General features: G+C 51.2%; 5 protein-coding genes across 5 annotated transcripts; 3 read left to right on the top strand and 2 right to left on the bottom strand.

The window, feature by feature from the left end:
* Nucleotides 1–558: 558 nt before the first annotated feature.
* Nucleotides 559–2537, top strand: M430DRAFT_100063 (hypothetical protein; the record flags this gene model as incomplete). The annotated part of the gene is made up of 4 exons (XM_024860604.1): nucleotides 559–986; nucleotides 1049–1350; nucleotides 1402–1582; nucleotides 1634–2537. The coding sequence occupies 4 exons, from the start codon at nucleotides 559–561 to the stop codon at nucleotides 2535–2537; spliced, it is 1815 nt and encodes a 604-aa protein (XP_024721571.1).
* Nucleotides 2538–3212: 675 nt separating this feature from the next.
* On the bottom strand, nucleotides 3213–6835 carry M430DRAFT_119919 (hypothetical protein). The gene is made up of 2 exons (XM_024861762.1): nucleotides 6494–6835; nucleotides 3213–6398 (listed from the first exon to the last, which is right to left on the bottom strand). Exons 1-2 carry the CDS (start codon nucleotides 6677–6679, stop codon nucleotides 3516–3518), a joined length of 3069 nt encoding a protein of 1022 aa, XP_024721570.1. The 5' UTR covers nucleotides 6680–6835; the 3' UTR covers nucleotides 3213–3515.
* A 664-nt stretch (nucleotides 6836–7499) lies between these two features.
* On the top strand, nucleotides 7500–8357 carry M430DRAFT_231998 (hypothetical protein). Its single transcript, XM_024864854.1, has one exon. The coding sequence runs from the start codon at nucleotides 7771–7773 to the stop codon at nucleotides 8257–8259; it is 489 nt and encodes a 162-aa protein (XP_024721569.1). The 5' UTR covers nucleotides 7500–7770; the 3' UTR covers nucleotides 8260–8357.
* An 835-nt stretch (nucleotides 8358–9192) lies between these two features.
* Nucleotides 9193–12152, top strand: M430DRAFT_18462 (hypothetical protein; the record flags this gene model as incomplete). Its single annotated transcript, XM_024863878.1, has 4 exons — nucleotides 9193–9313; nucleotides 9377–9752; nucleotides 9804–11875; nucleotides 11932–12152. The coding sequence occupies 4 exons, from the start codon at nucleotides 9193–9195 to the stop codon at nucleotides 12150–12152; spliced, it is 2790 nt and encodes a 929-aa protein (XP_024721568.1).
* A 468-nt stretch (nucleotides 12153–12620) lies between these two features.
* On the bottom strand, nucleotides 12621–13469 carry M430DRAFT_119913 (hypothetical protein). Its single transcript, XM_024861761.1, has 3 exons — nucleotides 13333–13469; nucleotides 13082–13205; nucleotides 12621–13029 (listed from the first exon to the last, which is right to left on the bottom strand). Exons 1-3 carry the CDS (start codon nucleotides 13445–13447, stop codon nucleotides 12852–12854), a joined length of 417 nt encoding a protein of 138 aa, XP_024721567.1. The 5' UTR covers nucleotides 13448–13469; the 3' UTR covers nucleotides 12621–12851.
* Nucleotides 13470–14428: the final 959 nt, after the last annotated feature.

Raw genomic sequence — 14428 nt, 5'->3', positions numbered from 1 at the left:
GAACGGCAGTTGCTCTTGTGTACAGTTCTTCCCCATTCATGATCAAGGTCGCCACTCTCTTGCTGTGCAACCTTCTTTGTTGCCCTCTCTTGAGGAGTTGAGATCCAGCAACCGCACTACGCTTCACCGTGCCATCAACAATCACCGCACGTGTCGACATATAGCCATAGATTCCAGCCCGCCAGGGCCCTTCCAGCCCGGCATGGCCCCATTGCTACCTGACGGTCCCCAGTTGCACCCCAGCAACGGAAGGCCGTGCCGGGGTTTCAAGGCCTAATGTCCTTTAATGCAAACGCCGCAGTGGGCCCCCGGGCTGACCTTGGCCTGTTCAGAAAAGAAGTAAATAAAAGAAAAAGAATAATAATGGGATTGCGCCGCTGTAGACCCAGGAAGCGCGCGCTCTCTCCTTTGCTCAAGAGTCTTGCCTCTTGTTCTCTCGCTCTCCCGCCCTCTTGCCTTGTATTTTTGCTGCGTCTTTGTTTGATTGACTGACTTGCGTGCTTCATTCGTACATCGATTCATTCATTGCATACGTCGCGCCCATTCCTGACCGCCAAGATGGATATCGCTGATCAGGAGATGGAAAAGGCTGAGCGCCAGGCGTCGCCGGAGAGATTTCCTGAGACCTTTCCGCCAAGACGACTGACGCATGAGATCGAGCGCCTCCCAACCAACGCCTCGACCACCTCAAGTTCGTCCGGCGGCTCAGCTGCTCGCAGAGAAAATGGCATGAGCCGCACGTCCACACAGGGCGACCTGGAGCGCAACCCGACCGTCCTGAGCAGAATTCAAACCGCGAAGAGCCAACATGCTGGCACCATCGGAAAGAGCGAGACGGGGAAGAGCAGGGAGAGTAGGAGACCTCTCCCTGAGATGGGACTGGGCAAGCCTTATCCGCCTCCGTTGCCCGACCAGGAGCAGTATGTGGTTGAGTTCGTCGGGCCAGACGATCCATTGCACGCCCAGAATTGGCCGTTGAAGAAGAAGTATGTATGCCCTCTGCGGCCACCCCTCCCGTCACATCAACGTCAAGTCTAACCTCGATTAGAATCTTTACGGCCGTCATCCTTGGTTATACGACTCTTGTGTCGGCCTTTACCTCTAGTATCTTCTCCACCGCAACAAGAGCAGTGGCCCATAAATTCCATGTCTCCAGCGAAGTGGGATTGCTCGGCCTCTCGTTCTATGTTCTTGGATTTGCCTTGGGTCCCGTCTTCTGGGCCCCTCTCAGTGAGCTGAAAGGCCGACGGCTGCCTTTGATTCTATCCATGTTTGGATTTTCAATCTTCCAGGTGGCCGTCGCTGCTGGCAAAGATCTTCAAACGGTCTTGCTTTGTCGATTCTGGGGAGGTACGCTCTCTTAGAGCTCTTGTGCACTGCAAAGTATTGACCTTGATTCAGGTATATTCGGGGCTTGTCCTTTGGCTGTTGTGGCTGCCGTCTTCTCCGACATGTTTGACAATAGAACTCGTGGCTTAGCTATCACAGTCTTCTCGATGACCGTTTTCACTGGTCCTCTTCTTGCACCCTTTATTGGAGGATTTATCGTGGAGAGTTACTTGGGTTGGCGTTGGACTGAATGGTGAGTCAAACCCCTGAAGATAGAAGGGCAACTACTAAACAGGGTCTACAGGATCGTGGCTATCATGGGCTTCCTTGCCTTCTTCCTCGATCTGTTCTTCCTCGAAGAGACTTACCCTCCCATCATCCTGGTTTCCAAAGCCGCCGAGCTCCGTAGAAGAACCAAGAACTGGGGCATTCACGCCAAGCAGGAAGAAATCGAGATCGACTTCCGCGAGTTGATCAACAAGAACTTCTCGCGTCCCATGCGTCTTCTGGCCACAGAACCCATCGTCCTGCTTCTGAGTATTTACATGGCTTTCATCTATGGTTTACTCTACCTGTTCCTAACGGCCTACCCGATCGTTTTCCAGCAGATCCATGGCTTCAACGGTGGTGTTGGAGGACTGCCATACTTCGGGATGATCATCGGGATGCTCTTGGCCGGTCTCTATATCGTGCTGACCCAAGCAAGCTACAATCGTAAGCTCCAGGCTAATAACAACATCCCGATTCCAGAATGGCGTCTGCCACCTGTCATCTACGGCGGTATGTCCTTCGCCGGCGGTCTCTTCTGGTTCGGCTGGTCTGGCTACCGCGCCGACATCCACTGGATTGTGCCCACTCTTTCTGGGCTCATGACCGGTTTTGGGCTCCTGTCCATCTTCCTGCAATCCCTCAACTACCTCGTCGACGCCTACCTCATGTTCGCCGCCTCCGCTATTGCCGCCAACACCTTCCTGCGTTCTCTGGCTGGCGCCGGCTTCCCGCTCTTCGCCACGTACATGTTCAATGGCATGGGTGTCAACTGGGCCGGCACGCTCCTCGGCTGCGTCGCTCTGTGCCTCGTCCCCATCCCCATCTGCTTCTACATCTACGGCGCCCGCATCCGAAGCCACAGTTCCTTCGCCCCGATACTGCCCGTCGTGCCGAACGAAGAGGAAACCCCGACCAAGGATGGCGAGGATGCCGTCTAGAGCTCCCCCCCATCCCTCCATCCCTCCGGGGATATCTTTGCATTTACGTATTTACCGTCTACCATAATGATTTGTTGCAGCACACGAAAAAGTAATTGCTGTTATCATGATGTATATGCGGCTTGGATAGAGGCGTTCTCACGGTTTTCAAAAAATGCTTGCTTGCTTGCTCCTTTCTGACGTCCTTGTTTGTTTGTGTGTTCGGTTGGTTTGTTTTGCAAAGCTTGGATACCATTGCCTGTTGTTCAGTTTTATACCTAGATACGTCTGGCTAGACGCGTTTCTAGTGCAGAGGTCGAGGCTGTTGCTTGCTTGCTTGCTTGCTTGTTTGTGTTCTTCCACATACAATATACCTAAGGTACCTACATACCTATAAAGTAAAAATTAAATTGATAATTAAGAAGAGGAAAAGTTGATTAAGGGTTCCCAAAATCGCAATCCTTTTGTTTAGATCGTGTGCCTGAGGAGCTAGCTATCTCGCTTAGGAGAAAAGGGGAGAATTGGGAATTCGGGATGGGCAGGCTTATTCGTGGAGCATGCTCTTATCATCATGAGGGGTAAAGGTATCTATCTCTTGTAGGGGAGAGAAGAAGCGGACGAAGCTGGGAACGAGGTGGGTGGATATCTATACGAAATGGGTTTATTCCCAAAGGGATGCTAATACCACGTAGGGGAGCAGCAGGCACTACATTTCAATTTACTCCTTGTATGTTTAAAACGGGGTTTGAGAACTAAATTTGGGGGGCAAAAGCAAATAGCAAATCGCCCTTGAATCCCTTCCTCATTCTGAAGAGGGCTATTCTGTACTTGACAGAATGGGTAATCCCTCCTTTGCCGAACGCCCTGCTGAAAGAACGCAACGTAAACCATCATCCGGAACCCAATCATAAAGCAATTAAAGAAAAGGGCAGATAAGGAAATAAGTGACAAGAATTGAAGCTGCAGGTCATCTCCCTCTTCCGTCTCCCCTCACACCTCTCAGATATCAACTGGAGGAGCTTCCTCTGTATTCTCGCCTGCGGTCTCGCCCGCAGTCTCACCCGCAGTCTCACCAGCTCCCTCATTGCCAAGCTCTTCGTCAGTGGGCTCTGGAGTCGGTTCTGCAACAGCATCTGCTTGCGTCATTCCGTTCTGTCTTTCCCAAACCTCTTTCCGGATCTTTTCATCTTTCGCCCTTCTCGCTCTTTCGACCTCCTCGTAGCCACCGGCTTTCTTCAATCTGCCTTCCTCCACGAAGTTCCCGAGCTCTTTTTGAAACTCGCCTCCTCGTCGACTCTCGAGCTCTTTCTGGCGCAGCTTTTCCGCACGCTCAATGGCTTCCAAGCGATTCTCGTGGTTGGGTTGAAGAGCACGAACTTCGTCAAGCACGCCCTCTTTCGCAATTGCGGGATCAGCAGCAACCACGTGATTCAGCCCGCGCACACGAGTTGTACCAGGGGAATCCTTCATCTGTTCCTTTGTAGCCTGTTCAACAAGCGCAAAGGTTTGACTTGCCTTCTCAAGATCATCTTGTAGATCTGCAGCCAGGTCTTCCTGCATGGTCATCTCCTCACGATCATTACATACGGTCTCCAACTCCTTCTCCCAGATCTTGGTCCAAACAGGACGCTCACGTTTAAGGAAGTCCTGCATCTTCTTGAGCTCTTGGGTGGCCTGAGCTATATCCTTGGCCACTGTCTCAAGTTGGCGGGGAAGGGGCCGGACACCACGAAGAACAACATCTTTACGGAGATCTTCGACAATATCCTGGAGGTCGTCGACTTGGCCAACAAGTCTGTCAGAATCATCATTGAGCGTCTTCTTACCAGCATTGACATAGGCACGGCCAGATTCGCCTTCAATGTCGGGAATAGCTGCTTTGATAGCGACACTCTTGACTGAGTTGGCTTTTGTGCGGATGAGAGACATTGAACTCTGAATGTCGGATTGGAAGGCGGAATATGTCTGTCGCAGAACAGCCAGGTCTCGGCGTAGACTCTGGACCTCGCTCATTTGATCATCACTATTGACTTTCGATAGGTTTGAAGTTGAACCGTTCACCTGTTGGTTGCGCATAATGGACGGCTGCACCGAAACAGGCCTAGCAGCAGCTAGCCGCGCTATCTCTTTTGCAGCATCTTGCTGACGATCCGAAACCCGTTGTATGCTGGCTTGCTGATCATCAACTGCCGTTTTCACGCCTTCGACGATTCGCTTTAGCCCCCCAATGCCATCGTCAATATGCCGTTTTACCTCGTCCAGGATCTCTATATTTAAAACAAGCACAGACCGATCTTTGACATCATTGAGATCCTCAAGCTCATGCCGCACACCAGACACAGGATCCTGAATATAGATCTCTGGCAGGTCAACTCCATTGTTATGAGTATTCCAAGCGAATTTCTCTATGAAGGCCAGCTGTAGTCGTGCAATAGAAAGATCCTTGTACCCATCTGCCAGGACAAACTTCTTCACTTTTGTTTTGTATTGCAGGAAAAGTGTTAACTCTTTGTCAGGAGGAGGCGATTGTTCTGGTGTAAATTGTCTTTCTTGGCTTCCACTCTCATTTGTTGATGTGCTAGGCCGTTGGGTTTGTGTTGGACTCCCGTTATCTTTTCTCCCAGTTTCTACCGGAGAGAATGCTGGAAGGGCATCTGGGGCACCAGTAGGGGGTCCTTGTAAAGTTGCGCTTGGGCCCTCGAAGTCGAAGGATTTCCTGAGCTTGTCGTCCGGAGTCTTCGCTATTGGACTATCATTCCGTCCTGCTTCGTTAGGAGGTTCTAACACCTGAGGTCTTGTCACTTCGTCCGGGCTTTGCCTTGAGACCCGTGCTGGTGAGACGTCAGCGACTATCCGACTGGAATTTTGGCGCTTGTGTCCTTGGTCTCCTCGAGTTTGAACTGCTCTCATAGATTCTCGAGCATCATTCCGGCCCCTGTTTGGTATGGGCGAATTCTGCGTGGGTGGAAGCATAGGCAAACCATTGGGAGATGCACCAAGATGCTTGGATAGCTGGTACGCCGAGTATCTTCTCGACGCTCGTCTCTCGAGATCTCCGCCTCGCTGCAAGGCTGCAAGGGCATTTTGCTGCTTTGGTGGCGGAGGAGGTGGTGGGAAGGAATCCACGCTAAACTCCCCTGAGACTGCACGAGCGGGCGCCCGTCCTTCTTCTCCAGCATATGGTGGAAGGACAGGCATATTCTGCATTGTTGTGCTTGATAATGATGACTGGCCAGAAGATGTGGAATCGCGAGATTGACCCCTTGAGGGGAAGCCCCGCCGGCCCGTGGTTGCTGAAGATGTCCGCGGCGGCACCCCACCCGAATTTGCTATTGACGCCGAGCTATCCCGGTTATCTGCTGCATTGCCATCACCATGAAAGTTATTTGAGAGTCCCTGATCTAGGAGCGTAGTGAGCCCGGTATTGGCACTCCCAGCGCTGCTGACACTGACATTCCTGGGCAAGGGTGCCTCTCCATTTTGAGCATCCCGCGACTGCTTCTGTCGGAGCTTCTGCTGCTTTCGTTTCAAGCCGTGCAGTAAATTAATAATGATATCTCTGATTCGGGGAAGGTATTTCTCTAAGCTTTCGACGCTTGCTTCCTGACTAAGTGTTGACTCGAGGATGTGCCGTAATAGCTCTGGAACGTTGCCCAGGTCTGCTGTATCGACGTTGATCGCCGTGAAAGCTCTGCACGCAATGTTGAACTCATATCCCAATCTTACGTATACATCGGATACTTGCGCATCTGTTGCCTGGTGTCGAGACCATTGCGTGAGGGTTTCGAGGAGCTGCTTCGTAGCGACGAGGAGATGGGTCACACTCTTTTCGATCTGAGATAGTGGAGGCGCACTTTGGCCACTCTGGGAGGTTTGACCGGCCTACGAAGACGGACATATTAGCACCTCTGGCAATTATTCAAATATAAGCAACCGAAACCTCGGGTTCTTGATTCCTCTGCCGGTGTTGAACATACATTGTGCCTCCTACTCATGCTGCCACTCTGGTTCGAGGTCGCGGATGAAGTCGAGGCTCGCGGATGTGGAACGTTAACAGGAGGAGACATCGGCCGAACCAGATTTGCCAGTTCGGATGGAGGAGGTGCTGGATCAGTAACAGGTGACCTCCGTTGAATCGACCTTTGCGAAGCCTGGGCCTGCATCTCTGCAATCCCTCCCGGATCAAGAAGTTTGGGCGGGTTCTAGCAACCAAGCATCGCTGTGTGCAGATCCTTCGTTCGACAAAGCGGTCACAGATTGGACGCGAGCCAAGCCGAGTTGATGTTAATATCGATGGCGGTAGTTCTGGCGGTCGACGTTGAACTCGGGTGCTTTGATCAGAAGCTGTACTGTGTACTTCACTTCTTCCAGATAGATACGAGGTGAACCGTGAAGGTGAAGTGCACGTTTCTGGCTTGGTTTTAGCGTAGCGTGCTTAGCGATGATGAAACACAAGGATGCGGCTGTACGGTGTATATGGTCATGAGATTTGGAATCTGATAACATATAAAATTTACGTATCTTTATTCCCCTGCGCATTTGGTTCTTGGAACTATATATGCCCGAAGATGCAAGGGCAACAGCTCATAGTCTCTCTACAATGTAGTCATCGGTGATTTATGCTCCATTCTCCCCCTGGGAAGCTAGGCGGGAAAGACTTCCAGAAGCACTCCGTGAGACACCAGACCAAGTGCCCCGTTGTGGCATTCTCTGGCTAGACGTTAAGTACCTTATGCAAGTCCTCGAGCTACGGAGGACAGGAGTAGCTAAGCATCTAATTATACCTGGATCTACTATCCAAGTGGTGGAGGGCGTGCCGATCGACAGAAACCGGCAGAGCGGAATCATCTAAAAACGCCAGCCATGTGCCCTACCGTGTAGGAGTCTAGACGTGCAAGGTATACGCATGAAGGTAAGTAGATATAAAGTAGCTACAGCAAGGTAGATAATAGACTGGCGCGCCCTTTACAGACAGACTATGCACGCAGGACAAAGTCTAACCGGGGTCAATGTGCAGAGAGCTCCAATTATTGATGGATCACGCGAGTGAGTATATGAGTTCATGTAACAGAAATGCATCGCAGAGAGCACTTGGTCGTACCTGCAGAAGCAGAATGGAGAGCGTCGAGTCTCTATAGAGTAGAAGCTATCGTGAAGTTCGCACTTGTACTACGCTATTGCCTTTCTACCTAAGGTATATGTAGGTAAGGTACTTTAAGGTTGGGGACTGTAAGGCTTTGGCTGGCTCTGCCAAATGCGTCCCGGACAACAATTGACACTTGACTCCCTCAAGCGCCTGGACGGCCCCGGAATTACCTCTTTTTTGTGCTACGGGACAGCGACCCGAACCTTTCGCACAGGAATCCGTCATCTCCAAGAGCCGCGCTCTCTGGGGTCACTCTTCCTCTCTCACCTCCTCCATCATCGCATCGCCATCGCGCCCTTCTTCAACAGCTTCCCCATCATCGCCCGCCCGCCCTTCCTCATCCTCCCTTTCTGCCTCTGCCTGGCCCTTCCCTCGCCCCCTTCTCCAGATCGTCTCCAGCCGCCACTACAAGCGGAAAGGCTCCCGAATCCGAATTGCACCTTGCAAGGGAGGCCCCCCCCCTCCCAACTCGAAGCGGTGCCAGCCAGCCAGCCAGCCAGTGGCCGTCCTCACACAAAAGTAGCACTAAAATCGTCTACCGTTCCGGGAACGACACTTCCTGCCTCAACCTTCCCACCGGCTACTACTCTAAGTTAACTCTCGTCGTCGTCTCGTCGTCGTCGTTTGTCTAGCTCTCCTTGTCATTGTGCCATCCTCCGCACACCCCCCCCCAAATCCTCTCCCGCTCCGCTCCATCTTGATCTTCTTCCCTCCCTTGAGGTTGATGGCCAGATTGTGTGCTTGCAGAATAGGAGTGTCGCCTTGTGTTGTCTTTTATTCTTCCAGCGCTTTTTCATAGTTTTTTGTGGTCTTCGCGCACTGTCGCTTGCCCGTCCGGCCTCTCGAACCTCTCTTTTCCGTCACCCTTACCCTCACCTCCCCCCCCCAAAATCCTCAACACCACCGCCGAGGCCTCTCGACAAACGTCTGCTGTCTGCCGAATACTAGTCGATATCGAACAGGTCATCGCACAAGCAGGACGGCTCTCACGACCATTTCTAATCTTCCGAGGTGAGACAATCCCCGACACCCAACCTCTTTTTTTGACATGGTTGTGGGTGGCAGCTTGGAGCTCCCCCCATCAACGTTTCAACCACTACGGGCATCTGGCAATTGACAATAGCATCGCCCGAATGCTAACTTCTTGATGCTTACTAGACGGCCTTCCTCATCGCCGGAGACCTGCCTCGCGGACTAGGGATTTGTCACCACGAGGCATCTACCGATTCCAACGGATTGGCGTGACAGCCGCGATTGGCGTATCGCGTGTGCACGTATTTCGATCAAGAGGTAGGAGCTTTGATTTACTTGGCCTTAACCGCTCTCTCCGAACCCGGAGGGCATCCCATACTCGTCAGTATATAGGGGTTACAGCTTGACGAAGCAAGGCAGCGACCACCCTTGGCTTAACTATGTGTTATTGAATGCTTTGCTAATCGACTTGCGGTACAGGTATCGGGCCTATTGAGCTAGCTCGTTGAGCTCGAAGGGTGTTCACTCAAGCACCTCAGGTCGATTTTCGCCTCGAACATGGTACAAGGAAAGAAACCCAACGACATGCTTAACGGTGGTGCCAAGTATAGAGATCAGCAGCCGAACATGTCTTTCCAAAGAAAGGACCAGGCTGGAGCGTCTACAGGAAAGAATGACGGTAGGCCACAAAATGGTGCTACAGATTGGTCTGAGCGAGCTTCATCAAAGCTAACTTTACCAGGTACTGCTAGCCCTTTCCGTACCGACAGTGCCATATCTGCTGGAAGAAATCAAGGCGAACGGACACTACAGAGATGGGTACCAGATACCCCAGAAGAGATTGATGGCTCTTTAGAGTCGAGCCGGACGAAATCCTCTGCTGGAGCTTGGGATCAGTTCGCAGAGAACGAACGACGTTTCGGACTCACGACTGATTACGACGAGAACATATATACCACAACCATTGATAAGAGCCACCCCCAGTACAAGCAACGATTGGCAGAAGCAGATAAGAAGGCGAGGGAGATTGAACGCAGCGCAACCAATAACGCCCATGTTGCAGAGGAGCGCATTACAGACAACATAAGTACAAATGACCACGTTGATGAAGAAGACAAGTAAGTTAAATCCTCCTCTTTCCTGCGCCTCCCTTGCTAAGATCAGCCTAGATACAGTGGTGTCCGTAGACAAGATTTCCCTCCCCTTACATCCTCCAACAACAAATACACACCTCCCGCTCGACGCGCACCAACAGGACAGTCAACCGTTAGCGGAGCACCGGTCGATCCTGCGATTATATCCTCACAACTGGCTCGTCCTGAGAAGCCGGCTGCGGAGAAGAACAAGGCTGCTGCAACAAAGACATCTAAAGCAGAGCCCACCACGCCAGCAACTGCAACCGAATCGAGCTCAGCAGCTACACCAGAACCAAAAGCCACTGTCTCTAACCCACCCACTTCCAGCAGCCGCACGGCTTCTCCACAAGTCAGACCTGAAGGTGTTCCCAACGCTACTGCTACAGTTGAGCGAGACGTTGCCAGCGCATTCAAAGGATTTGCGGCTCAACAGAGAAGGAATGTTGATCAGATCCGTTCAGCCAAAGCCAAGAATGACAAGGAGATCAAATTGAACGACCTGAAGAAATTTGCCGACAGCTTCAAACTTCATACTCCCGTCCCATCAGATCTCGTATCCATAATTGCGAAAGACCCAGCAAAGCAGAAGGAGATACAAGAGAAGGCTAAGCGCAATGCTGAGGAGGCTAAGGCGAATCCATCTGAAGCCGCCAAACCTGCTGCGTCCTCCTCGGATGCCAAGTCAGCTCAGCGCCCCATCCCAGTGACCCATGGAACTTCTCCCTCGAACGTTCCTACTCGCCAGAGCAATAATCGCAATCCTGGCTTCCAAGGACCGTACAACGCTCAAAGCTACCGAGGCGACCGAACAGCTCAATCTCAACCACCGATACCTGTTCAACAATTAAGGCAACCTGGGAACTTGACCTCACGATTGAGAAATCTCGAACAAAATAAGCAAAACCAGTTGCCGTTGAATGCTATCCCCGTGCACGAGTCGAGACCTCCTCCAACAGGGCCTTCGAACACCCTCGATCCCAACTTCTCACGTCGCTCAAGCGGCATAGCAAGCGCCCAGGGAGGCCGATTGAATCCCAACAGCAGCGAGTTCAGACCAAGCCCACATGCCCCAACATTCAACCCGAATGGTAATCCTAGCACAGGGTCCAGTCCTCGATCGGCTGCCACTCTGGTTGAGCAACAGCCTACGCCTCCCGTCTCACGCTCACTCTTAAAACGCAAACCGGTTGCGGAATCTGAGCGACCTTCCATCGAAGCTAAATTTGATGCTCTAAATCATATCAAGACTATAAAGCCAGGACCAGAGAAGGATTGGAAGGCGACTGGTGGTTTGAAACCAGCCTATGATACACCACCAACGTGGAGGCAGCTCGCAAATGATGAGAAGCCTGAGTCAACCATGCACCTCACCTACACTAAACTCTTCGAAATGACACCCTTCCCAGCTCAGACTATGTCGCCGACCAACCCGTCACACGTAGGCCCCCAGGTTCCGCATCAACATCAGTTACCTTTCCATCTACAACAAGGCGTACATAACATGGCGTCCAGACAGTCCCCCCGTCAGCCACCAATGAATATCCACGGCAACCACCACGGTCACGGACCAAACCCACCTTTCAACGGCTCCGATGATCACCGAATGATGCCATCCCATTCGGCACAGTCGTTTGCATCGCCACGCCTCCATAATGTTCCAATGGCATTCCCCTCGCCCATGAATCCTCCTGCTCAGTTAGCGTACAATCCGCAAATGATGCCATATCCAGGAGCACCACCCATGCCACAGTACCGTTCGTTCTCCCAGAGTCATCAATTTATACCGCAGCAAACCCATATGGGACCAGCGATCATGATGCAGAATCCCGCTAACGGATTCATGGCCCAGGGAATGGCTCCAGGTCCTCAGATGATGTATCCACAGGGAGGACAAGGTCACTTCATGCCACCTAGCAACGGACACCCCTCAGCTATGCCAGGTGCCAATGGCTACCCAAGCCCAGGAAGAGGCGCCCCGATGATGATGAGCCAGGGATCGCAGCAGGGACATCAGCAGCCCATGTATGGCATGAATCCCGGCATGAGCCCAGGCCCGCAATACGGGAGCGTGACGCCAATTTTTGCTCAACAGCCCCCAGGACAAAGTATGTTAAACTAAACTAAACTACATTTAGATCACTTTACTGACCCTTTTCTATAGTGCCCATGAGAGGGTATGGCGGCCCAAACCAATTCGGAACGAGTCCTCAGCAAATGCATCAATTCGGACAGCAACAGCATCGAAACAATCACCCAAATGGCAACTACAACAATAACAAGAATTTCCAGCCGCACGGCCAGCATCCAAACGGACCGCCAAACAACCAGATTCCTCCCGGCTCTCAGGCGCGAGCTCCGGAAGGTAGCGACGAGACCAAATGAGGGTTTTAGCCCTACTATGAACATCTCACGCGGCACCGATGCTTAGCATCAATCGCATTTACAGCATCACAAAGACATCATCACCTCTTACCTCGATTGGTTATTGCTACATATTTAAAGTGGCTGCATACGCAGCGGATCATCCGACTTTGCTTGAGATCATGGGCTCCGTTAACCAGCGATCGCAGCAATGGATTATGATGATGCATCATCAGACCGACCCGAGCGCAGTTGGTGCTACTTAAACTTTGCTTGGTTGTGGGCATATGCCCTTACTGCCTCTGAATCATCAGATGTTGTATCAACACCTACGACCTGCGATCATCACAAGGACAGCTATCAGAATAGATTGGAAATTTTGCACTCCAACTGCACCAAATGAACAGCCTGGGAGGAAGGGAGGGACCACGGCATTGCCAAAGTCTTTGGACTTGGACAATATAACTGGTGAAGCTGGCTCGGACTAGCAGATGAGATCGTATGGGACCGTGATTTTTATTTGGAGGAATTCGTGGGGAGGGTTTGTATAGAGGCCTTGAATAGACAGATACGTCTGCTTCTATGCTGTATCATAGCTTTAGGTCTTCAAATACCCTCTCAACAATTAATTGATCTTGTGACCCTCTCTCATATCTCGTAATGCTCTCTTCTCATGTATTTCATAAGGGGCCTCTAATCACCTAAACCCCCACCATTCCTTCAGCTTTCAGGATCGTCAAACGGCGCCAACCCAGCGGCGGTATCGCTGGGGAGCTGACGCGGAAACCATCCGTACTGTGCCAAATCGATCATCAACTCGCCCAGGCTGCCTGTATTGACAGCTACGCCCTCACCATGGAGGACTTGTGCTTGATTCGCAGCTCCAGAAGGATGACCCCTATCTGGTGTCAGCTTAGGGAAGGTCAGAACAAAGATCTGTGTAGAGCTACCTAGGAGATATGACACCTTTCGAATTGACGACTCGTTGCCAAGGAACATTTCCGTGGTGGAAGGGCATCGAGGGATCAGAGGGGAGATGTTTAAGACAAACGCCTACCTGACGGGGTCTTTGCGCTAGAAAAGAATACATGTTAATACTTCTTAATCTGGACTTTTTTGAATCTATATTGCTCGGGAAGGGGGGGGGGGGTGGGGGGCTCCTAGCACTGGAAGACGTTCAAGGGACTCATTCTCAACTTACGGGTCCCTATCAGACGTGCTATGTGCCCGTAACTGGTCACTTTTCCATATGGGATCTCTTGGACTGCGCTATACACAGCCTGGAAGAAAGCTTCTGCTTCGTCGGTCCTGGCCATGATGGAGTCGGCATGATGTAAGGTATGTACCTAGATATGCAGTTTCCAAGTTGTTTAGGCACGCGACCTACCGGTACAGAGAAATCGCAGAGTCACATGATGTCGTCCATACCCCACCACCTAACACACCTATTACCCAAAAGTACCTGAATTCCTGTTAGGTACCTTACGATGTATCTTGTTTTAGGTACGTTTTATGAATGAATCAGTCCATCAATCGAGCAGGATGAGGGAGATTACATATGGAGTAGGCCACGGCTAAGCATGCGCACTGTACGCAGCCTCTAGGCAAAATCTAGGTATATAGGTAGTTGAGATTTCCGAGAATGTATAGTACTAAGTATCTTTTCGAGGTCGCGATCCCATGATAAACAACCATTTAGAAGGCTATACTCAAGCCGCCGCTCTGCCAGTTGTTGAAGAACAATAGTCCCTACCCATTGTCTTTGGTGCCATCTACCTTTGATCAAAAGTTTCCGTTTTACTCAATTGGGCCAAATGAGTGTTGATTCGCAAAAGATTCGCTGGACCGTAGCCTGCTCGAAGGGTCTCGAAGGTCTCGATGGCGAAATGTAAGTATGGAATTTAAATGGTGCCATCTAGGTAAATTGCATCACACTTACCTAAAGATGGCACTAACTTCCCCATGCAACCTGGTTAAATACCTACTAGGTATGCTTCGAGATAACGTCAACAACCAAAAGATAGTCTTCCCTGAGGGGCATTCCGTGAGCCGAACACAAAGTTAGTAAGTACCGAAAGCAAGGATGGAGACAGACAAGCTAGACGCAAAGGCAGGAAGAGGGCACTTATTGAGATCCAAGTCCACCACAGATAGAACATATCCCAAGCTTTTGTGACTGATACACGGGATGCTCGGGTGCTTGGAGCACCTCTTGAAAAGGTCAAATTTCGACAGTTCCTTGGAGATGTAATACGGTCGACTGCCTGGCTGTATAGAATAGGTATGCCTGGCCGCGA

The sequence above is a fragment of the Amorphotheca resinae genome (genome assembly GCF_003019875.1).
Source record: "Amorphotheca resinae ATCC 22711 unplaced genomic scaffold M430scaffold_5, whole genome shotgun sequence".
Lineage (NCBI taxonomy): Eukaryota > Fungi > Ascomycota > Leotiomycetes > Helotiales > Amorphothecaceae > Amorphotheca > Amorphotheca resinae.
Note: the sequence above shows the minus strand (reverse complement) of the source record. Positions and strands in the feature narration are given on the sequence as shown.

Coding starts and splice junctions, on each gene's coding strand:
- M430DRAFT_231998 (XM_024864854.1), top strand. CDS start 7,771: ATGCGTCCCGGACAACAATTGACACTTGACTCCCTCAAGCGCCTGGAC.
- M430DRAFT_119913 (XM_024861761.1), bottom strand. CDS start 13,447: ATGGCCAGGACCGACGAAGCAGAAGCTTTCTTCCAGGCTGTGTATAGC. Junction 13,206..13,332: donor AGCACGTCTGATAGGGACCC/GTAAGTTGAGAA, acceptor ATTCTTTTCTAG/CGCAAAGACCCCGTCAGGTA. Junction 13,030..13,081: donor AAAGGTGTCATATCTCCTAG/GTAGCTCTACAC, acceptor GACACCAGATAG/GGGTCATCCTTCTGGAGCTG.
- M430DRAFT_119919 (XM_024861762.1), bottom strand. CDS start 6,679: ATGCAGGCCCAGGCTTCGCAAAGGTCGATTCAACGGAGGTCACCTGTT. Junction 6,399..6,493: donor GCATGAGTAGGAGGCACAAT/GTATGTTCAACA, acceptor CCGTCTTCGTAG/GCCGGTCAAACCTCCCAGAG.